Source organism: Bombina bombina, chromosome 4 (assembly GCF_027579735.1).
Source record: "Bombina bombina isolate aBomBom1 chromosome 4, aBomBom1.pri, whole genome shotgun sequence".
NCBI classification, from domain to species: Eukaryota; Metazoa; Chordata; class Amphibia; order Anura; family Bombinatoridae; genus Bombina; species Bombina bombina.
In genome coordinates, this window is record NC_069502.1 from 1150860762 (window position 1) to 1150884712 (window position 23951).

The 23951-nt window shown below is 41.2% G+C and overlaps 1 protein-coding gene across 1 annotated transcript in view; it reads left to right on the forward strand.

The window, feature by feature from the left end:
• LOC128658085 (calpain-8-like) overlaps positions 1-23951 on the forward strand; it is a 128852-nt gene that overhangs the window by 76912 nt on the left and 27989 nt on the right. The window contains exons 7-8 of the mRNA XM_053712539.1: positions 5297-5382; positions 22273-22347. Of these exons, the coding sequence (XP_053568514.1) occupies positions 5297-5382; positions 22273-22347 (161 nt within the window). The remainder of the gene's footprint in view (positions 1-5296; positions 5383-22272; positions 22348-23951) is intronic.

Consider the following 23951-nt stretch of genomic DNA (forward strand, 5'->3'; position numbering starts at 1 on the left):
CTACAGCGTCTACTCTGCCAACTTCTGCCAGTGCACAGTGCCACTCATATCTGTTGTCACAGTAGCTTGCATGCATAGTACCACTAATCGAAAAAAAAAAATGACAGGCAGAGGCAGGCCACCCAGCAGGGGCCGTCGTGGTCGTGGTGCTGTGATTCCCTTTGGCCCTAGAATAATGCCCAGTGTTCAGAGGCCACGTACCCTGAACTCGAAAAGTTCTGAGGACATAGTTGACTGGCTAACACAGGACACCCAATCTTCTACAGCTTCTGCTCGGAACCTTGATGCACCATCCTCCTCCAGCTTAGCTTCGGGCACCTCTCAAGTTACCACTCGCCCGCCTGCCGCCACCACCAACACTAGCACCACAGCCGCTTCACTTGATCTGTCAGAGGAGTTATTTACACATCAGTTGGAAGAAATGAGTGATGCGCAACCATTATTGCCAGAGGATGTAGATAACAGGGATATGTCTTAGTCAGGCAGCATTACACACATGGACTTACGGTGTGATGATGATGATGTTGTACCCGCTGCTGCTTCCTTTGCTGAGTTGTCAGATACAAGTGAAGCAGTTGATGATGACGATGCGTCCGTGGATGTCACGTGGGTGCCCGCTAGAAGAGAAGAAGAACAGGGGGAAAGTTCAGATGGGGAGACAGAGAGGAGGAGGAGACGAGTTGGAAGCAGGGGGAGGTCATCGCAAGGAGCTAGTGGCACAGTCAGACAGCATGCATCAGCACCCGGGGTCAGCCAGACAGCACGCCAATCAACGCATGCTGTTGCCACCACCAGAATGCCATCATTGCAGAGCTCAGCAGTGTGGCATTTTTTTGGTGTGTCTGCCTCTGACAACAGCAATGCCATTTGCAACCTGTGCCAAAAGAAACTGAGTTGTGGGAAGTCCAACACCCACCTAGGTACAACTGCTTTGTGAGGGCACATGATCGCACATCACAAACGCCTATGGGATCAACACATGAGTACAAGCAGCACAAAAACTCAAAGCCGCCATCCTCCTCCTGGTCCAGCATCTTCAGCCACGTCAACCACTGCTGTCCTCCTTGCCCCCTCTCAACCATCCGCCACTCCGTCTCTCGCCTTGAGCAGTTCCTGCTCATCTGCCCACAGTCAGGTGTCTGTCAAGGACATGTTTGAGCGTAAGAAGCCAATGTCACAAAGTCACCCCCTTGCCCGGCATCTGACAGCTGGCTTGTCTGAACTCTTAGCACGCCACGTTTTTACCATACAAGCTGGTGGAGTCTGAGGCGTTGTAGCTATTGGGACACCGCAGTGGAAGGTACCCGGCCGAAATTTCTTTGCACAAAAGGCAATCCCCAACCTGTACTCGATTGTGCAAAAGGAAGTAATGGCATGTCTGGAACACAGTGTTGGGGCAAGGGTCCATCTGACCACTGATACCTGGTCTGCAAAGCATGGTCAGGGCAGGTATATCACCTACACTGCGCATTGGGTAAACCTGCTGACGGCTGCCAAGTATGGAATGCTTGGCTCTGCAGAGGAGTTAATGACACCGCCTCGACTTGCAGGCAGACCTGCTGCCACCTCCTCTACTCCTCCCACTCCATCCTCTTCCATAACCTCCTCGGCTGAGTCCTCTTCTGCTGCTGCATCTTGCTCCACATCAACGGCACCCCCCCCAGCTCCCCAGGTACTATTCCACATCCCGGATACGGCAGTGTCACGCCGTCTTGGGGTTGACTTGCCTGAAAGCAGAGAGTCACACCGGACCAGCACTCCTGTCCGCCCTGAACGCACAGGTGGATCAGTGGCTGACTCCGCACCAACTGGAGATCGGCAAAGTGGTTTGTGACAACGGAAGAAATTTGTTGGCGGCATTGAATTTGGGCAAGTTGACACATGTGCCATGCATGGCACATGTGTGTAATCTGATCGTACAACGCTTTGTGCATAAGTACCCAGGCCTACAGGACGTCCTGAAGCAGGCCAGGAAGGTGTGTGGCCATTTCAGGTGTTCCTACACGGCCATGGCGCACTTTTCAGATATCCAGCGGCGAAACAACATGCCAGTGAGGCGCTTGATTTGCGACAGCCCGACACATTGGAATTCAACACTCCTAATGTTCGACTGCCTGCTCCAACAAGAAAAAGCCGTTAACGACTATTTGTATGACCGGGGTGCTAGGACAGCCTCTGCGGAGCAGGGAATTTTTTTGCCACGTTACTGGATGCTCATGCGCAATGCCTGTAGGCTCATGCGTCCTTTTGAGGAGGTGACAAACCTAGTCAGTCGCACTGAAGGCACCATCAGCGACATCATACCATTTGTTTTCTTCCTGGAGCGTGCCCTGCGAAGAGTGCTGGATCAGGCCGTAGATGAGCGTGAAGAGGAAGAGTTGTGGTCACCATCACCACCAGAAACAGCCTTATCAGCATCGCTTGCTGGACCTGCGGCAACGCTGGAAGAGGATTGTGAGGAAGAGGAGTCAGAGGAGGAATGTGGCTTTGAGGAGGAAGACCAACCACAACAGGCATCACAGGGTGCTCGTTGTCACCTATCTGTTACCCATGGTGTTGTACGTGGCTGGGGGGAAGAACATACCTTCAGTGAGATCACTGAGGACGAGGAACGGGACATGAGTAGCTCGGCATCCAACCTTGTGCAAATGGGGTCTTTCATGCTGTCGTGCCTGTTGAGGGACCCTCGTATAAAAAGGCTGAAGGAGAACAACCTGTACTGGGTGTCCACGCTACTAGACCCCCGGTATAAGCATAAAGTGCCTGAAATGTTACCGAATTCCCGCAAGTCGGAAAGGATGCAGCAGTTCCAAAATAAATTAAAAAGTATGCTTTACACAGCGTATAAGGGTGATGTCACAGCACAATGGGAATCTAACAGGGGAAGAGGTGAAAGTAATCCTCCTCCTCCCATGACCACACCGGCAAGGACAGGATGCTTTACAGACGTGTTGTTGATGGAGGACATGCAGAGCTTTTTAAGTCCTACGCATCACCACAGCCCTTCGGGGTCCACCCTCAGAGAACGACTCAACCGACAGGTAGCAGACTACCTCACCTTAACTGCAGATATCGACACTCTGAGGAGCGATGAACCCCTTGACTACTGGGTGTGTAGGCTTGACCTGTGGCCTGAGCTATCCCAATTTGCGATAGAACTTCTGGCCTGCCCCGCTTCAAGTGTCCTGTCAGAAAGGACCTTCAGTGCAGCAGGAGGTATTGTCACTGAGAAGAGAAGTCGCCTAGGTCAAAAAAGTCTAGATTACCTCACCTTTATTAAGATGAATGAGGGATCCCGAAGGGACTGACAGTGGGCGATACATTCGACTATTAAAGGCCTGATGAGATGAGCTGCCTTGGGCTAAAAATGGTCCACATACTGCTGTATTTTATCTCTGAATGCCGGATGACTTGCGTGACTTATCCGCCACCACTAGGGTTCAAGCCGCAATGTTTTAGGGCACTTTTTGCCTGGGAAACAAACATCAATTTTTCTGGCCGCTGCTACAGCAGCGGCTGCAACAATACCTAATTTTTCAGGCATGTGTACATGCCTAATTTTTCTGGCCTCTGGTGCTGCACTGTGGCTTCAAAAACCAAACCAAAAAAAAGGCACATAACAGGGATTAAACTGATAGGAATAGTACTACTTAACACACCTTATAATAATGCAGAGAGAGGCAACACAGAGAGAGGAGTCTGAAGAAGAGGAGTCAGAGGAGGAAGGTGGCTTTGAGGAGGTGGAAGACCAAACACAGCAGGCGTCCCAGGGGGCTTGTTGTCACCTTTCGGAGACCCTTGGTGTTGTACGTGGCTGGGTGGAGGAAGAGACCTTCAATGACATCAGTGAGGACAAGGAACGGGACATGGCTAGCTTGGTATCCAACCTTGTGCAAATGGGGAGTTTGCGGTTGTGCAAATGGACTGTTTGCGGTTGTTTGCGGTGCATTAAACGGGGAGTTTGGTCTGTCACTGTGAAGCGGGCGTAACCCTTACACTACCTGATCGATACAAAATCATACCTGATGTTTTAAAGCACGTTATTCCAAACAATTTAGGAATGTTAGGTGATTTATGCCCTTTATGGATTAAAACCAGACTCTGCATCAACTATGTAATTTTCCATGGGAGTTTTGCAATGGATCCCCCTCCGGCATGCCACAGTCCAAGTGTTAGTCCCCTTGAAACAACTTTTCCATCACTATTGTGGCCAGAAAGAGTCCCTGTGGGTTTTAAAATTCACCTGCCTGTTGAAGTCTATGGCGGTTCGCCCGGTTCGCCCGTTCGCAAACATTTGCGTAAGTTCGCGTTCACTGTTCGTGAACTTAAAATTTTATGTTTGCGACATCACTAAGTATATATATATATATATACATGTATAAATATGATGTGATAAATATATATTTAATAATCTCACAGGGATGGCTAAAAGTTTCTGGCTTATTCATTTTGAACAAATTTGTCAAGCCCTGCATTAGAGCACGCAGTATGCCAGTGTTTTGGACTATGCATTTACCATCTTGTGGAGGTTTAACGGATATGAAACCCAAACAAATGTCTCTTGTGATTCAGACAGATCATGCAGTTTTAAAAAAAAGTTTCCAATTTACTTCTGTTATCAAATTCTCTTAGTTTCCATGATATTCTTTGTTGAAGAGATACCTAGGCATGTGTCTGGAGCATTACATGTCATGGATTAGTGCTGCAATCAGTGCTCTTGCAAATGGATAACTCTCCTGCAAAACTGCTGCCATATAGTGCTCTAGCTATGTGCACGCTACTGAGCTTACGTCCCTGCTTTTCAACAAAAGATACCAAGAGAACAAAGAAAATTTGATAATAGAAGTAACATAGTAACATGGTAGATGAGGTTGAAAAAAGACTGAAGTCCATCGAGTTCAACCTATATCTCATCAAAAGGTGACCCATTCAACACAACCAATCATATCCATGAATTCTGTTCCTAGACAGAAATGTATTGAATCCATTTTTAAATGTATCTAAGGTATTGGCATTCACTACCTCCTTTGGTAATGAGTTCCACAATTTTTTTGCTCTTACAGTGAAAAAACGTTTCCGTTGCAGGAGATTAAATCTCCTTTCCTCCAGCCTTAAATTGTGACCTTTTGTAGATTATAAAGCTGTTTAAAATTTCATGCTCTGTATGAATCATGAAAGAAACATTTTGATTTCATGTACTTTTAAGGTAAAACACTTGAGTTGCGAGCATTGCTTGTGCCACTGCATTTCATTGGATCACTTTAATGGAACTTTAATTTGTATGTTTCCTTTTCAGGTGTCCCTCGATGTCGGAAAAGAAAAGTTAATCAGGGTGAGAAACCCCTGGGGTTATGCAGAATGGAATGGAGCTTGGAGTGATAAGTAAGTTTTATCTACAGTCCTAACAATGGCAGTTTAGCTCTATATATAGAAACTACAACTTTACACATTACTGACCATAGATTATAGGTTTGATCACAATATGTTAGAAAGTTTATCAAATGATTTACCTACAACACGCCCAATAGATTTTTGGAGATTTTCTGTAGAAAATAAAATTGGAAAGGATTATGGTCAACCCCTGTGTGTTTTACCCTTAAAATGTAGCTGCCTATCAACAAATGCTGGCGCTGTGTGATTACCTTTCCTAATTGACTGGCTGACTGACTGGCTGGCTGACTGACTGACTGGCTGACTGGCTGACTGACTTCTGTGTCTTAGGAAGCTGCAATACTTACAACCTCCTAACGGCTAGATTTAGAGTTTGGCGTTAGCCGTCAAAACCAGCGTTAGAGGCTCCTAACGCTGGTTTTGGGCTATCGCCGGTATTTAGAGTCAGTCAGGAAAGGGTCTAACGCTCACTTTGCAGCTGCGACTTTTCCATACCGCAGATCCCCCTACGCCATTTGCGTATCCTATCTTTTCAATGGGATCTTTCTAACGCCGGTATTTAGTGTCGTGGCTGAAGTGAGCGTTAGAAATCTAAAGACAAAACTCCAGCCATACCGGAATCCTATCAGCTAATCGGAATTCGAGGGACGCCATCTTGGATGATGTCCCTTAAAGGAACCTTCATTCGGACTTAGGACGTCGAACGAAGAGGATGGATCCGCGCCGGAGGTCTTCAACATAGAGCCGCTTGTCACTGCTTTGAAGAAGATGGTTGCCGGTCCAGATCTACTCTTCTGCCCGGATAGGAGGAAGACTTTGGAGCCTCTTCTGGACCTCTTCAGCCGCCGCTTGATAGAAGACTTCAACCGGATTATGGATCGCCAGCCCCCGCTTGGGCTTGGATGAAGACTTCGGAGGCTTGGATGAAGACTTTGGAGGACGGATCGGTGAACCTGGCATGGTGAAGATAAGGTAGGAAGATCTTCAGGGGCTTAGTGTTAGGTTTATTTAAGGGGGGTTTGGATTAGATTAGGGGTATGTGGGTGGTGGGTTGTAATGTTGGGGGGGGGTATTGTATGTTTTTTTTTTTACAGGCAAAAGAGCTGAATTATTTGGGGCATGCCCCGCAAATGGCCCTTTTCAGGGCTGGTAAGGTAAAAGAGCTTTGAACTTTTTTAATTAAGAATAGGGTAGGGCATTTTTTTATTTTGGGGGTCTTTGTTATTTTATTAGGGGGCTTAGAGTAGGTGTAATTAGTTTAAAATTGTTGTAATATTTTTCTAATGTTTGTAAATATTTTTTTATTTTTTGTAACTTAGTTCTTTTTTATTTTTTGTACTTTAGTTAGTTTATTTAATTGTAGTTATTTGTAGGTATTGTATTTAATTAATTTATTGATAGTGTAGTGTTAGGTTTATTTGTAGATAATTGTAGGTAATTGTAGGTAGTTTATTTAATTTATTTATTGATAGTGTAGTGTTAGGTTTAATTGTAATTTAGGTTAGGATTTATTTTACAGGTAATGTTGTAATTATTTTAACTATTTTAGCTATTAAATAGTTCTTAACTATTTAATAGCTATTGTACCTGGTTAAAATAAATACAAAGTTGCCTGTAAAATAAATATTAATCCTAAAATAGCTACAATATAATTATTCGTTATATTGTAGCTATATTAGGGTTTATTTTACAGGTAAGTATTTAGCTTTAAATAGGATTAATTTATTTAATAAGAGTTAATTTATTTCATTAGATTTAAATTATATTTAAGTTAGGGGGGTGTTAGTGTTAGGGTTAGACTTAGCTTTAGGGGTTAATCCATTTATTAGAGTAGCGGCGAAATCCGGTCGGCAGATTAGGGGTTAATAATTGAAGTTAGGTGTCGGTGATGTTAGGGAGGGCAGATTAGGGGTTAATACTATTTATTATAGGGTTATTGAGGCGGGAGTGAGGCGGATTAGGGGTTAATAACTTTATTATAGTAGCGGTGAGGTGCAGTCGGCAGATTAGGGGTTAATTATTGTAGGTAGCTGGCGGCGACGTTGTGGGGGGCAGATTAGGGGTTAATAAATATAATAAAGGGGTCGGCGGTGTTAGGGGCAGCAGATTAGGGGTTCATAGGGATAACGTAGGTTGCGGCGGTGTACGGAGCGGCAGATTAGGGGTTAATAATCATATCCAGGGGTCAGCGATAGCGGGGGTGGCAGATTAGGGGTTAATAAGTGTAAGGTTAGGGGTGTTTAGACTCGGGGTACATGTTAGAGTGTTAGGTGCAGACTTAGGAAGTGTTTCCCCATAGGAAACAATGGGGCTGCGTTAGTAGCTGAACGCTGCTTTTTTGCAGGTGATAGGTTTTTTTTCAGCTCAAACAGCCCCATTGTTTCCTATGGGGGAATCGTGCACGAGCACGTTTTTGAAGCTGGCTGCGTCCGTAAGCACCGCTGGTATCGAGAGTTGCAGTTGCGGTAAATATGCTCTACGCTCCTTTTTTGGAGCCTAACGCAGCCCTTCTGTGAACTCTAAATACCAGCGGTATTTAATAGGTGCGGCCAGAAAAAAGCACGCGTAGCTAACGCACCCCTTTGGCCGCAAAACTCTAAATCTAGGCGTATGTCTTTAACCCCATTAGTTATTAACCCAAAAATGTCATGCTGTACAAATTAGAATGTAATTTTTTGCACTAGAATATTTATTTAAATGGACATTAAGCACTAAATAAATGCTATGTACAATGACATATTAAAAACAGAAAGATTAGCCTGAGGAAATGCAGATATGTTTGATAAAATTATTTTAGTTTTATAAATATTGAAAAAATATTTGTACAGTTTTATAGTGAATATAATGTAATGCCACTAACATATTGTAACATAGGCTTCACTAGATTTAACCCCTTTGTGACCAGACCATTTTTAAATTTTCTCACCGTTAAGGATGTTTTTACATTTCTGCTGTGTTTTAGTTTAGCTACAATTTTTTCCTCTTACTCATTTACTGTACCCACAAATATTATATACCTTTTTTCTCGCCATTAAATGGACTTTGTAAAGATACCATTATTTTCATCATATCATATAATTTATTATAAAAAAATTATAAAATATGATGAAAAAATTGAAACAAACTAACGGCTAGATTACGAGTTGTGCGTTAGGGTAAAAAAGCAGCGTTAAGAGGTCCTAACGCTGCTTTTTTACGCCCGCTGGGATTACGAGTCTTGAAGGTTTAGGGGCACCACACACTTGTTTGGCCTTACCGCAAAACGACTTACGTAAACTTCGTAAAGTCTTTTTTCTATGGGACTTCCATAGCGCTGATATTATGAGTCTGTCCTGGGAGGCCAAAAAGTAAGCGGTACACCCTACCCTGTCAAAATCCAACGCATTTAAAAGTCAGTAGTTATGAGTTTTACACTACAACGCTGTAGCATAAAACTCATAACTAAAGTGCTAAAAAGTACACTAACACCCATAAACTACTTATTAACCCCTAAACCGAGGCCCTCCCGCATCGCAAACACTATAATAAAAATGTTAACCCCTAATCTGCCGCTCTGGACACCGCCGCCACCTACATTATATTTATGAACCCCTAATCTGCTGCCCCCAACATCGCCGACACATACATACTATTTATTAACCCCTAATCTGCCTTCGCCAATGTCGCTGACACCTACATTATATTTATTTACCCCTAATCTGCAGCCCCCAATGTCGCCAACACCTACATTATATTTATTAACCCCTAATCTGCCTTCCCCAATGTCGCTAACACCTGCATTATATTTATTAACCCCTAATCTGCCGCCCACAACGTCGCTGCCACTATATTAAAGTTATTAACCCCTAAAAAACCTAAGTCTAACCCTAAACCTAACACCCACTAATTTAAATATAATTTAAATAAGTCTAAATAAATATTCCTATCATTAACTTAATTATTCCTATTCCTATTTTAAAATAAACCCTAAGCTAGCTAAAATATAACTAATAGTTACATTGTAGCTAGCTTAGGGTTTATTTTAATTTTACAGGCAAGTTTGTATTTATTTTAACTAGGTAGAATAGTTATTAAATAGTTATTAACTATTTAATAACTACCTAGCTAAAATAAATACAAAAGTACCTGTAAAATAAAACCTAACCTAAGTTACAATAACACCTAACACTACACTATAATTAAATACATTTACTAAATTAAATACAATTAAATAAATTACATACAATTAGCTAAATTAAATTAAATTAGCTAAAGTACAAAAAAAAAAAAAAAATTACAGAAAAACATAATTTATGCTTACCTGATAAATGTATTTCTCTTGTGGTGTATCCAGTCCACGGATCATCCATTACTTGTGAGATATTCTCCTTCCCAACTGTAAGCTGCAAGAGGATCACCCACAGCAGAGCTGTCTATATAGCTCCTCCCCTAACTGCCACTACCAGTCATTCGACCGAAGACAAGCAAGAGAAAGGAGAAACTATAGGGTGCAGTGGTGACTGTAGTTTAAAAATAAAAAACACCTGCCTTAAACTGACAGGGTGGGCCGTGGACTGGACACACCACAAGATAAATAAATTTATCAGGTAAGCATAAATTATGTTTTCTCTTGTAAGATGTATCCAGTCCATGGATCATCCATTACTTGTGGGATACCAATACCAAAGCTATAGGACACGGATGAAGGGAGGGACAAGGCAGGCGCTTAAACGGAAGGCACCACTGCCTGCAAGACCTTTCTCCCAAAAATAGCCTCCGAAGAAGCAAAAGTATAAAATTTATAGAACTTTGAAAAAGTATGAAGCGAAGTCGCCACCTTACAAATCTGTTCAACAGAAACCTCATTTTTAAAAGCCCATGTGGAAGCTACCGCTCTAGTAGAATGAGCTGTTATCCTTTCAGGAGGCTGCTGGCCAGCAGTCTCATAAGCTAAGCGTATTATACTCCTTAGCCAAAAAGAAAGAGAGGTTGCCGAAGCCTTTTGGTCTCTCCTCTTTCCAGAGTAGACAACAAACAATGCAGATGTTTGACAAAAATCTTTAGTAGCTTGTAAATAAAACTTTAAAGCATGAACCACGTCAAGATTGTGTAAAAGACGTTCCTTCTTTGAAGAAGGATTAGGACACAGTGACGGTACAACAATCTCCTGATTGATATTTTTATTAGATACCACCTTAGGTAAAAAAACAGGTTTGGTACCCTTGAAGAACCTTAAGAACTAAATTTAAACTCCAAGGCGGAGCAACAGGTTTAAACACAGGCTTGATTCTGACTAAAGCCTGACAAAACGCCTGCACGTCTGGAACTTCAGCCAGACGTTTGTGCAAAAGAATAGACAGAGCAGAAATCTGTCCTTTTAAGGAACTAGCTGACAAACCCTTCTCCAATCCTTCTTGGAGAAAAGATAATATCCTAGGAATCCTGACCTTACTCCATGAGTTACCCTTGGATTCACACCAATGAAGATATTTACACCATATCTTATGATAGATTTTCCTGGTGACAGGCTTTCGCTCCTGTATTAAGGTATCAATGACCGACTCGGAGAAAACACGCTTTGATAAAATCAAGCGTTCAATCTCCAAGCAGTCAGCCGCAGAGAAATTAGATTTGGATGGTTGAAAGGACCCGAAGGTCCTGCCTCAGAGGCAGAGACCATGGTGGAAAGGATGACATGTCCACCAGATCTGAATACCAAGTCCTGCGTGGCCACGCAGGTGCTATCAAAATTACCGATGCTCTCTCCTGTTTGATCTTGGCAATCAGACGAGGGAGTAGAGGAAATGGTGGAAACACATAAGCCAGGTTGAAGGACCAAGGCACTGCTAGAGCATCTATCAGCGCTACCTTGGGATCCCTGGACCTGGATCCGTAACAAGGAAGCTTGGCGTTCTGGCGAGACGCCATGAGATCCAGTTCTGGTTTGCCCCAACGTTGAATCAACTGTGCAAACACCTCCGGATGGAGCTCCCACTCCCCCGGATGAAAAGTCTGACGACTTAGAAAATCTGCCTCCCAGTTCTCTACTCCTGGGATATGGATAGCTGATAGATGGCAAGAGTGAATCTCTGCCCATTGAATTATCTTTGAAACCTCCAACATCGCTAGGGAACTCCTTGTTCCCCCTTGATGGTTGATGTAAGCTACAGTCGTGATGTTGTCTGACTGAAATCTGATGAACCTCACTGCCGCTAGCTGAAGATGCCCAGGGATCCTGGACATCTCTTGCCCAAGCCTGGGCGAAGAGAGAAAGTCTGCCCCCTACTAGATCCGTTACCGGATCGGGGGCTGATCTTTCATGCTGTCTTAGAGGCAGCAGCAGGCTTCTTGGCCTGCTTACCTTTGTTCCAGGCCTCGTTAGGTCTCCAGACCGGCTTAGACTTGTTTTGCATTAGAGGGAGTTGATGCCGCGCTCGTCTTAAAGTTTTGAAAGGCACGAAAATTAGTTTGTTTGGTCCTTAATTTATTAGACCTATCCTGAGGAAGGGCATGACCTTTTCCTCCAGTAATATCAGAAATGATCTCCTTCAGTCCAGGCCCGAATAGGGTCTGCCCCTTGAAGGGAATGTTGAGAAGCTTAGACATTGAAGTAACGTCAGCTGACCAGGATTTAAGCCATAGCGCCCTACACGCCTGTATAGCAAAACCTGAGTTCTTAGCCGTTAGTTTGGTTAAATGAACAACGGCGTCAGAAACAAATGAATTGGCTAGCTTAAGCGCTTTAAGCTTGTCAAGTATATCATCCAATGGAGTTTCTACCTGTAAGGCCTCTTCCAGAGACTCAAACCAGAAGGCCGCAGCAGCAGTGACCGGGGCAATGCATGCAAGAGGCTGGAGAATAAAACCTTGTTGAATAAACATTTTCTTAAGGTAACCCTCTAACTTTTTATCCATTGGATCTAGGAAAGCACAACTGTCCTCGACGGGAATAGTTGTACGCTTAGCTAGGGTAGAAACTGCTCACTCCACCTTAGGGATCGTTTGCCATAAGTCCCATATAACGGCATCTATTGGAAACATTTTCTTAAAAATAGGAGGGGGAGAGAACGGTACACCTGGTCTATCCCATTCCTTAGTAATAATTTCTGAAAACCTTTTAGGTATTGGAAAAACATCAGTGTAAACAGGCACTGCATAGTATTTATCCAATCTACACAATTTCTCTGGCACTATAATGGTGTCACAGTCATCCAGAGTAGCTAAAACCTCCCTGAGCAACACGCGGAGGTGTTCAAGCTTAAATTTAAATGTAGACATATCAGAATCAGGTTGAAGCATCTTCCCTGAGTCAGAAAAATCACCCACAGAAAGAAGCTCTCCTGCCTCAGCTTCTGCATATTGTGAGGGGATATCGGACATAGCTACTAAAGCGTCAGAGAGCTCTGTATTTTTTCTAGTCCCAGAGCTGTCTCGCTTTCCTTGTAACCCTGGTAGTTTGGACAATACCGCTGTAAGGGTATGATCCATAACTGCCGCCATGTCTTGTAAAGTAAACGCCATGGGCGCGCTAGATGTACTTGGCACCACTTGAGTGGGAGTCCCTTGAGCGGGAGTCAAAGGTTCTGACACGTGGGGCGAGCTAGTCGGCATAACTTGCCCCTTGTCAATTTCCTCTGGTGATAAATATTTTAAAGACAGAATATGATTTTTATAACTTAAAGTAAAATCAGTACATTTGGTACACATTCTAAGAGGGGGTTCCGCAATGGCTTCTAAACATAATGAACAAGGAGTTTCCTCTATGTCAGACATGTTTAAACAGACTAGCAATGAGACCAGCAAGCTTGGAAAACACTTTGATAAATGTAAACAAGCAAAAAATAAAAACAGTACTGTGCCTTTAAGAGAAACAAATTTTGTCAGAAATTGAAAAACAGTGATAAAAAGCAGTAAATCTTACGAAATTTTTACAGTGTGTATAATAGACTAACAGAGCATTGCACCCACTTGCAAATGGATGATTAACCCCTTAGTTTCAAAACCGGATAAAAAAAAACATATAAACGTTTTTTAACAGTCACAACAAACTGCCACAGCTCTGCTGTGCCCTACCTGCTCATACAACGACTTTTGAAGGCACAAAAACCCTTTGTAGAAGTCCTAAGTGTTCAGGGGACTCCTTCAGGGAAGCTGGAAGTCTCAAGCTGCAAAAACTACTGCACGATTTAGGCCTGAAATTAGGCCCCTCCCAACCTGTACTCACAGTGAGAGGGCCATAAAAAACTATCCCTAGGCAAAATCTAGCCAGCCATGTGGAAAAACTGGGCCCCAATAAAGTTTTATCACCAATATGTAGAAAAAAACGATTAAACATTTCCAGCAAACGTTATCTTATTTTCAGTAATGTGAGAAAGTAATAAGAATATTACCCTTTACAGCAAGCATGATACTAGTCATTATTAAATCACTGTAATCAGGCTTACCTTAAATAAATCCGGTATTAACAGCATTTTCTAGCATATTCATTTCTCTAGAAAAATTTAAACTGCACATACCTCATAGCAGGAGACCCTGCACGCCATTCCCCCAGCTGAAGTTACCTCATCTCTTCAGTTATGTGTGAGAACAGCAATGGATCTTAGTTACAACCTGCTAAGATCATCAAACACTACAGGCAGACTCTTCTTCAACTTTCTGCCTGAGGCTAAAACAGTACAACTCCGGTACCATTTGAAAATAATAAACTTTTGATTGAAGATAAACTACATAAATTTACCACATCTCTCTAGCTACTTCCTATCTTGTCGAGAGCTGCAAGAGAATGACTGGGAGTGGCAGTTAGGGGAGGAGCTATATAGACAGCTCTGCTGTGGGTGATCCTCTTGCAGCTTCCTGTTGGGAAGGAGAATATCCCACAAGTAATGGATGATCCGTGGACTGAATACACCTTACAAGAGAAATATTAAACAAATTACAGATATTTAAACTAATTACAACTAATCTAATAGCCCTATTAAAATAAAAAAGCCCCCCAAAATAAAAAAAAACCCTAGCCTAAACTAAACTACCAATAGCCCTTAAAAGGGCCTTTTGCGGGGCATTGCCCCAAAGTAATCAGCTCTTTTACCTGTAAAAAAAAATACAAACAACACCCCCAAAAGTAAAACCCACCACCCACACAACCAACCCCCCAAATAAAATACTATCTAAAAAAACCTAAGCTCCCCATTGCCCTGAAAGGGGCATTTGGATGGGCATTGCCCTTAAAAGGGCAGTTAGCTCTTTTGCTGCCCAAAGTCCCTAACCTAAAAATAAAACCCACCCAATACACACTTAGAAAAACCTAACACTAACCCCCTGAAGATCGAGTTACCTGGAGATGTCTTCATCCAAGCCGGGCCGAAGTCCTCAATGAAGCTGGGAGAAGTCTTCATCCAAGCCGGGCGAAGTGGTCCTCCAGACGGGCAGAAGTCCTTATCCAGACGGCATCTTCTATCTTCATCCATCCGGCATGGAGCGGGTCCATCTTCAAGACATCCAACGCGGAGCATTCTCTTCTGCCAATCAATCAATCAGCCAATAGGATTGAGCTTGCATTATATTGGCTGATTCAACACAGTATATCAAGAGAATAAAGCAAATTAGATAATAGAAGTAAATTAGAAAGTTGTTTAAAATCGCATGCTCTTTCTAAATCATAAAATAAATAAATTGTGTTTCATGTCCCTTTAATGATAGGAATATTTATTTAGATTTATTTAAATTATATTTAAGTTAGTGGGTGTTAGGTTTAGGGTTAGACTTAGGTTTAGGAGTTAATAACTTTAATATAGTGGCGGTGACGTTGGGGGCGGCAGATTAGGGGTTAATAAATATAATGTAGGTGTTGGCGACATTGGGGAAGGCAGATTAGGGGTTAATAAATAGTATGTAGGTGTCGGCGATGTTGGGGGCAGCAGATTAGGGGTTAATACATATAATGTATGTGGCGGCGATGTCCGGAGCGACAGATTAGGGGTTAATAATATAATGCAGGTGTCGGCGAAGTAAGATTAGGGGTGTTTAGACTCGGGGTTTATGTTAGGTGTAGACATAACTTTTGTTTCCCCATAGGAATCAATGGGGCTGCGTTACTGTGTTTTACGCTGCTTTTTTGCAGGTGTTAGACTTTTTTTTCAGCCGGCTCTCCCCGTTGATTCCTATGGGGAAATCGTGCACAAGCACATTACCCCAGCTCACCGCTGACTTAAGCAGTGCTGGTATTGGAGTGCGGTAATTTTGCCCAATGCTCACTTCTTGTCTTTTAACGACGGATTTCTGAAAACCCGTAATACCAGCGCTGCATGTAAGTGAGCTGTGAGGGAAAACTGCTCATTAGCACCGCACAGCCTCTAACGCAAAACTCGTAATCTAGGTGTAAATTTTTCTATCTTTGACCCCAAAAAACTGTTACACATCTACAACCACCAAAAATCACCCATGCTAAATAGTTTCTAAATTTGTTTCTAAGTGTAGAAATACCCAATGTTTACATGTTCTTTGCTTTTTTGCAAGTTATAGGGCAATAAGTACAAGTAGCACTTTGCTATTTTTTAAAACAATTTGTTTTCAAAATTAGCGCTAGTTACATTGTAACACTGATATCTGTCAGGAATCCCTGAATAACCCTTCACATGTACATATTTTTTTTAGTAGATGACCCAAAATATTGATCTAGGCTCATTTTGGTATATTTCATGCCACCATTTAACTGCCAAATGCGATGAAATAAAAAAATTGTTAACTTTTTAACAAACTTTAGGTTTCTCACTAAAATTATTTACAAACAGCTTGTGCAATTATGGCACAAATTGTTGTAAATGCTTCTCTGGGATCCCCTTTGTTCAAAAATAGCAGAAATATATGGCTTTGGCATTGCTTTTTGGTAATTAGAAGGTCATTAAATTCCGCTGCGCACCACACTTGTATTATGCCCAGCAGTGAAGGGGTTAATTAGATAGCATGCAGGGTTAATTTTAGCTTTAGTGTAGAGACCAGCCTCCCACCTGACACATCCCTCCCCCTGATTCCTCTCTGACCCCTCTCAAACAGCTCTCTTCCCTCCCCCATCCCACATGTCACTCCCATCTTAAATACTGGCAGAAAGTCTGCCAGTACTAAAATAAATGGCTTTTTTATTTTGTTTATATTCTGCAGTGTAGGATCCTCCCTTAGCCCCCAACCTCCCTGATCCCCCCCCCCTAACAGCTCTCTAACTCTCCCCAAGCTACCTATTTGCCTCCATCATGGGTACTGGCACCTGTCTGCCAGTACCCATTTCGCTAAAAATGTGGCTTTTTTAATAAAAATAAAACCCCCAAATTATTTCTATAGTGTAGCTGCCCCCCCTCAATACCCTAACCCCTTCCCCCCGCTAGATCCCTTTCCCAACACGTATTCCCCTCTCTCCCTCCTTACCTTTCACTAAACATTTGCCATAGTGTAGCTGTCCCACCAGCTCCCGCCCTCTCTGCATCAGTTGCTTACCAGAGGGTATTGCAGGAGGACTTAATATCGAGTCATCGCTGCAATACCCTGAAAGTGACTGGAAGCTTTCACGATCGCTTACAACGCTTAAAGGGACAGTCAAGTCCAAAAAAACCTTTCATGATTTAAATAGGGAATGCAATTTTAAACAATTTTCCAATTTACTTTAATCACCAGTTTTGCTTTGTTCTCTGCGTATTCTTAGTTGAAAGCTAATTCTAGGAGGTTCATATGCTAATTTCTTAGACCTTGAAGACTGCCTCTAATCTGATTGCATTTTGACCACTAGAGGGCATTAGTTCATGTGTTTCATATAGATAACATTGCGCTCATGCACGTGAATTTACCCTGGAGTGAGCACTGATTGGCTAAAATGCAAGTCTGTCAAAAAACTGAAATAAGGGGGCAGTTTGCAGAGGCTTACAAGTTAATCACAGAGGTAAAAAGTGTATTTCTATAACAGTGTTGGTTATGCAAAACTGGGGAATGGGTAATAAAGGGATTATCTTTCTTTTGTAAACAGCAAAAATTCAGGTGTTGACTGTCCCTTTAAAACCCCTGCCTGAGGATGTGCCTGGCACGTCCTTGGTCGTTAACAACCGTTTTTTGTAGGTCATGCCTGTCACATCCTCGGTCATTAAGAGTTTAAAAAGCATATTCAATGTATCTTATTTCTTATCCTGAGTAATATTGTCACAGGGTTTAAACTCCCTTTATCACGTAAGAACTTCACCAGTTTCAGAAGTTTGGTTTTTTTAATTAGAAAAATAATAGGTTGAAAATGTTCTGGTCCACTCAATGTTAATGTTACTTGTGAACTAGTGGAATTTTCTGAATATACTGTACAGTGTTAGAGAAAAATACTTAATTCTGCCATTTTCCCTATGCTTTATATTAAATTGATGCTTGTAGTTTTAAAACAATACACTTTATTTTCCTGTACTTCTTCTATGTTCCTTTGTATTTATCATGGATTCTTTATTCAGTCCCGACACCAATGTGGCAGTGAGCATTTTTCCATACCTTGGGGCATATAGATCTTGCCATGAGGTGGTATGGGGCACATAAGAAACCACAGTCAAAACTGGGGGGGGGGGGCACTAATAATTTTCCTCCAGCAATACTAAAACCCAGCATCTTTCTTTTATTACTCAGAGCATGCAGTTGTAAACAATTTTCCATCTTATGTCCATTATCAGATTCCCTTTATTCACTTGGTATTCTTTATTGAAGGATCAGCAAGGCACCACTGGGAGTTAGCTGAACACATCATGTGAACCAAAGACAGGGGGCATATATATGCAGCCTACAATCAAGAGCTAGCTCCCAGTAATGCATTCCTCCTCCCAAACCTACCTAGGAAAACTTTTGGGTTTCACACACATACATATATACTATATATATATATATATATATATACACACACATATACAGTGCATACATATAAAGTCTATATATATATATATATATATATATATATGCGCTGTATCTGTGTGTGTGTATATATATATATATATAATATATATACATTTTTTTTTTACATAAACATTCACACTCTCACACACATGTATTTACTATCAAATACACTCACAAAGACACTCACTGACAAACTGGCACACAAATTCTACACACAAACCCTAGGACGAGGGCACATAGTCCACAAGGCCTTGGCATGCAGTCGCAAATGGCAATAGACAGCCAGATGCCAGTGCCCACATACAATCAGATCCACAACAAACATCTAACCTTATAAATGTGAGGGGGCTACCATTAGTGACCAGATAACTTTCAGGGGTTAAGTACTAGTGGTCTATCAGTTGTGAAAATACTTGAGGGCAGTAAAGATGAAATTACAAATGGAGTAACTAGCAAATCAGACCTCTTAAGGGTTCACCACTAGAATCTTGTGTATATTGTAATTATATTAATTCCACTGATGAGATATCACTGGGACCATAATGTACAAAGGTATGGCTATTGCAGTGTCACTTGGCAGGTCACAGTAGTGCTGGCCTTTAAAACTTCAGGTAACCCATTTAATGCCAAGCAGGGATGCAAAGCCCCTAGATTCCACCTAAGCACAGCATACAACCCTATGGTGTTTTCAGGGAAGACATCCATATGTGTGTGTGAGAAATTTAATTCAGTTAAACAAAAGTTTCTAGCAGCACATGAAATCTAGGACCAAAAGTGTTAAAAAAAATTATTTCCTGCTCTGTGCTGGAGGAAGGGGGGTTGGGAGAGCACTTGCCCAGTACAGCAGCTGCAGCACACATCATATGAAGTAGATGTGTTGTTTTAAACCCATTAAATGAATTTTAAATAATTTAACCCCTTCACTACCGGAGAATTTCTAGCATTTTGCTATCACTCAGTATAAACAGAACCAGAGCCTTTGTTTTTTATTTGCCTATAATATATATATATATATATATATATATATATATATATATATATATATATATACATATATACAGTCGTATGCAAAAGTTTGGGCACCCCTGACAATTTCCATGATTTTCATTTATAAATAATTGGATCAGCAATTTCATTTTGATCTATCAAATAACTGGACACAGTAATATTTCAGTAGTGAAATGAGGTTTATTGGACTAACAGAAAATGTGCAATATGCATCAAAACGAAATTAGACAGGTGCATAAATTTGGGTACCCCAACAGAAATATTGCATAATATTTTAGTAGAGCCTCCTTTAGCAGAAATAACAGCCTCTAGACGCTTCCTATAGCCTGTAATGAGTGTCTGGATTCTGGATGAAGGTATTTTGGACCATTCCTCCTTGCAAAACATCTCCAGTTCAGTTAGGTTTGATGGTTGCTGAGCATGGACAGCCCGCTTCAAATCACCCCACAGATTTTTAATGATATTCAGGTCTGGGGACTGGGATGGCCATTCCAGAACATTGTACTTGTTCCTCTGCATAAATGCCAGAGTAGATTTTGAGCAGTGTTTTGGGTCGTTGTCTTGTTGAAATATCCAGCTCCGGCGTAACTTCAACTTTGTGACTGATTCCTCAACATTATTCTCAAGTATCTGCTGATATTGAGTGGAATCCATGCAACCCTCAACTTTAACAAGATTCCCAGTACCAGCACTGGCCACACAGCCCCACAGCATGATGGAACTGCCACCAAATTTTACTGTTGCTAGCAAGTGTTTGTCTTGGAACGCTGTGTTCTTTTGCCGCCATGCATAACGCCCCTTGTTATGACCAAATAACTAAATCTTTGTTTCATCAGTCCACAGCACATTCTTCCAAAATGAATGTGCATTTGCATACCTCAAGCGACTCTGTTTGTGACCTTTGGGCAGAAAAAGCTTCTTCCGCATCCCTCTCCCATATGCTGAATTGTTGAACGTTGCAAAATGACACCATCTGCAGCAAGATGATGTTGTAGGTCTTTGGAGGTGGTCTGTGGGCTGTTTTTGACCGTTCTCACCGTCCTTTGCCTTTGCCTCGCCAATATTTTACTTCTGGCCTTAACAAGAACTGTGCCTGTGGTCTTCCATTTTCTCACTATATTCCTCACAGTGGACACTGACAGCTTAAAGCTCTGCAATAGCTTTTTGTAGCCTTCCCCTAAACCATAATGTTGAACAATCTTTGTTGTCAGGTCATTTGAGAGTTATTTTGAGGCCCCCATGTTGCCACTCTTCAGAGGAGAGTCAAAGAGAACAGCAACTTGCAATTATCCACCTTAAATACCTTTTCTCATGATTGGATGCACCTGTCTATGAAGTTCAAGGCTTAATGGGCTCACCAAATCAATTGTGCGTTCCAATTAATTAGTGCTAGGTAGTTATAGGTATTCAAATCAACAAAAAGAGAAGGGTGTCCAAATTTATGCACCTGTCTAATTTGGTTTTGATGCATATTGCACATTTTCTGTTAATCCAATAAACCTCATTTCACTACTGAAATATTACTGTGTCGTTCAGTTATTTGATAGATCAAAATTAAATTGCTGACCTTATGCACATTTGCACAATAAGTGATCAGGAAGTTAGGTAAGAGATTTACTTGTCCCACTTGGAATGTCGCCCCTGACCACTACTGTGTCTTTTTGCGTGATGAGGTTATGCTGCTGGGAGCCAGTGACTTCCCCTATGGAGAAAGAGGACAGGCATGGTCTGGGTCTGACAGTGCCTTGGTCCTTTGCACCCACTTGGTCCCATGGTTGAGCCGGCCCTGCCGCCTCCTTCTCCAAACATTTATTTTCTGTAGTGTAGGTCCCCATCCCTCCTTTCCTTTCCCCTGCTTATTGGTTTTTCTGTAGTGTAGGGCCTAGTTTCTCAACCTGTGATACATTTACCCATGGGGGAACTTGGTGTATTGGCAATGGGTACTTCCAGGATTGGTCTTCATTATTTTATTTTCCTGATGTAGCTATTGTAAACATGACATATCAAAGAAAACTGTGTTTCTCATTTCTAGCCTTCAGCACTCCTAGAGTATGGGTATTTCCCTGTATTTCCCTGCCTAGGTTAGACAACTACTCAATCACTGATTCACCTCAATTGGGTAAAATTTTTGATTCTGGCTTTTTAGTGACATATGAGGGCTGGAGTAGAGCTTCACTGATATAAACAGAGAAAGTGCATTACTAGTGTCACTGGGACATGGGCCAGATAAATGTGCCACCGTAAAATAGGTAAAGTGCATCATACTGAAGTATGCCACAGTAAAACAAGACAGATAAACTGAGAATTAATGGTTATTAAATATAGAAAGATGATACCATAAAAATTACATTCCTCATCATGCAGAAAATATTTTATTTTCTTCTTTTTTTTAAGTAAGAAGCACATTAATTGCATATAATTTATAATATTAATGGACTATATGTCTGTGTTTTATGTGTTTGTTACTCTCTGTTGTAATATTGCTAAATATTATATTCCAGAACACATAAAACAAATATAGATACATAATCCCAAATCTGGAATTCCAAAATTCAAACTTATTCTAAAATCCAAACTTTTTCACTAATAAGTTTTTTAAAATAAAATTATTACATTTTTTTAATTTTTCCTGCCTGTAAGTCACAGAAGTATTAAAATAATATAAAACGAGCTGCAGGGGGCGTCATTGCACAAACATTTCACTAGAAATGCTTGTGCAATGATAAATGCTGACAGCCTATGCAAATTTGATAATCTGACAGAACACTGGCAGTTCTTTCCGGTTGGTCCTTTTGATTTCATTTCAGCTGTGAATCATATGCACTTTAAGGAATTTAAATAACTGTACTTGGCTAAAAAAATCAACAACAAAAATAAACTTTATAAGAACTAAATTGTAAGAACACACATGGAATAGTCATTCTATCTATAAGGCAAATTGTTCCAGTAATGTCACGTGCATGATGCATTTTTGAATTTTATTTTTTTCAGATCCTCTGAATGGGACAAGGTGGACCCCAAAGTAAAGGCTGAACTTAACCTGCAGCGTGAAGATGGGGAAACTTGGTAAGTTCTCTTACTGCAAAGAAGAATTGCTCACGTACATACTTGCAAACCAGTAAAAGCTTTAGGGGTTGGCAAATACTGTATATTTCAAATTTAGAAGCTATCACAATATTGAGGCGTTACCACTTTTGTGGGGATTTGTATATAAATATATAAATTAATTAAGTTCTTACTCTCTGGCTACCAGGGGATGTTGTGATATACATACAGTAGAATGTACCAGGTCTGGAAAGGTTTATCTAACAATCAGAAATAGGTCAAATTTATAATGGAGCTTTACAATAAGTAGGTTACCTATTGTTATTTAAATAAGGACACACGGAAATGCACGTCCTTGTAAAGATACATTATGTAATACTGTTCACTTAAATGACCCTGACATTTGTATTTTTATAAGTATCTTTACTTCATTTTTAAAAGCTGTATTGAACATTAAAGTGACACTGAAGTAATACATTTAACTTTCAAATAGAGCATGCAATTTTAAGAATAATTTCCAAATTACTACTACTATAATATTGTGCGTAGTCTTTTTATATACACACTTTCTGAGGCATAAGCTCCTACTGAACATGTGCAAGAGTTCAAAGATACGTATGAGTCTGTGATTTGTTGATAGCTGTCACATGATACAGGGGCAGGGAAATTGAAGAAATTTCATATTTGGCAGAAATCTACTCCTCATTTGAAATTCAGAGTTAGTTTTATTACATTGGCTTTTTTATTATACATTTGTTGATTCTGTATTAAAGGGACAGTTTACAGTAAATATTCTCCCCTTTACTTTGTTACCAATGATCTTACCAATGATCCATTTTACCTGTTGGAGTGTATTAAATATTTACAAATAGTTCCTTTACTTTTATATTGACATTTGAAATAGCTGTTTTTACCTGTGGTATCCCTATACTGAACATTTCTATACTTAAGTATAGCCTATAAAAAAGCTGCGTAAAGCCAGCAGAAGAAATTACACCCACAGTAGGAGGTATGTGATATGGTAGAAGAGTTAATAAAATATTAATTTCTCATTTTTCTCTCTAAGTATTGGAATTTGGTATACAAACTAAGATAAGATTAGGAAGCATTTGTGTTTACAGAAAGTGATAACATAAGGAGATCTGATTTTCCTGCAAGCCCATTTTGAGGTGTTGTGGTATCAAAGATTTTTTTTTTCTATTTTATATACAAAATTAATCCTAAAGTAGCAATTTCTCATACATTTTTTACTCTTCTGCCAGAGACGTAACTAGAAACCTCAGACCCCAGGGAAAAGGGAGGTAGAGAAGAGAAGGGAGGGAGAAAATTGCATGGAGAGAAGGGAGGGGGGAAGGAGAGAAGGAAGGGAGTAAGGGAGCGAAAGGTGAGAAAGGGGAGGAAGAGGAGAGATGAGAAGGGAGAAGAGAGAATGGAGGGAGGGAATGAAGAAAGGAAGGAAAGGGAGGAAGGAAATAAATAAGAGGATAAGATAGAAGGAAGAGAGATGATAGTATGGAGAGGATAGATAGGAGGGAGAGGATGGAGGATAGAAGGGAGGGAGAGGATAGAAGGGATGGAGGGAGGGAGAGGATAGATAGGAGGGAGAGGATGGAGGATAGAAGGGA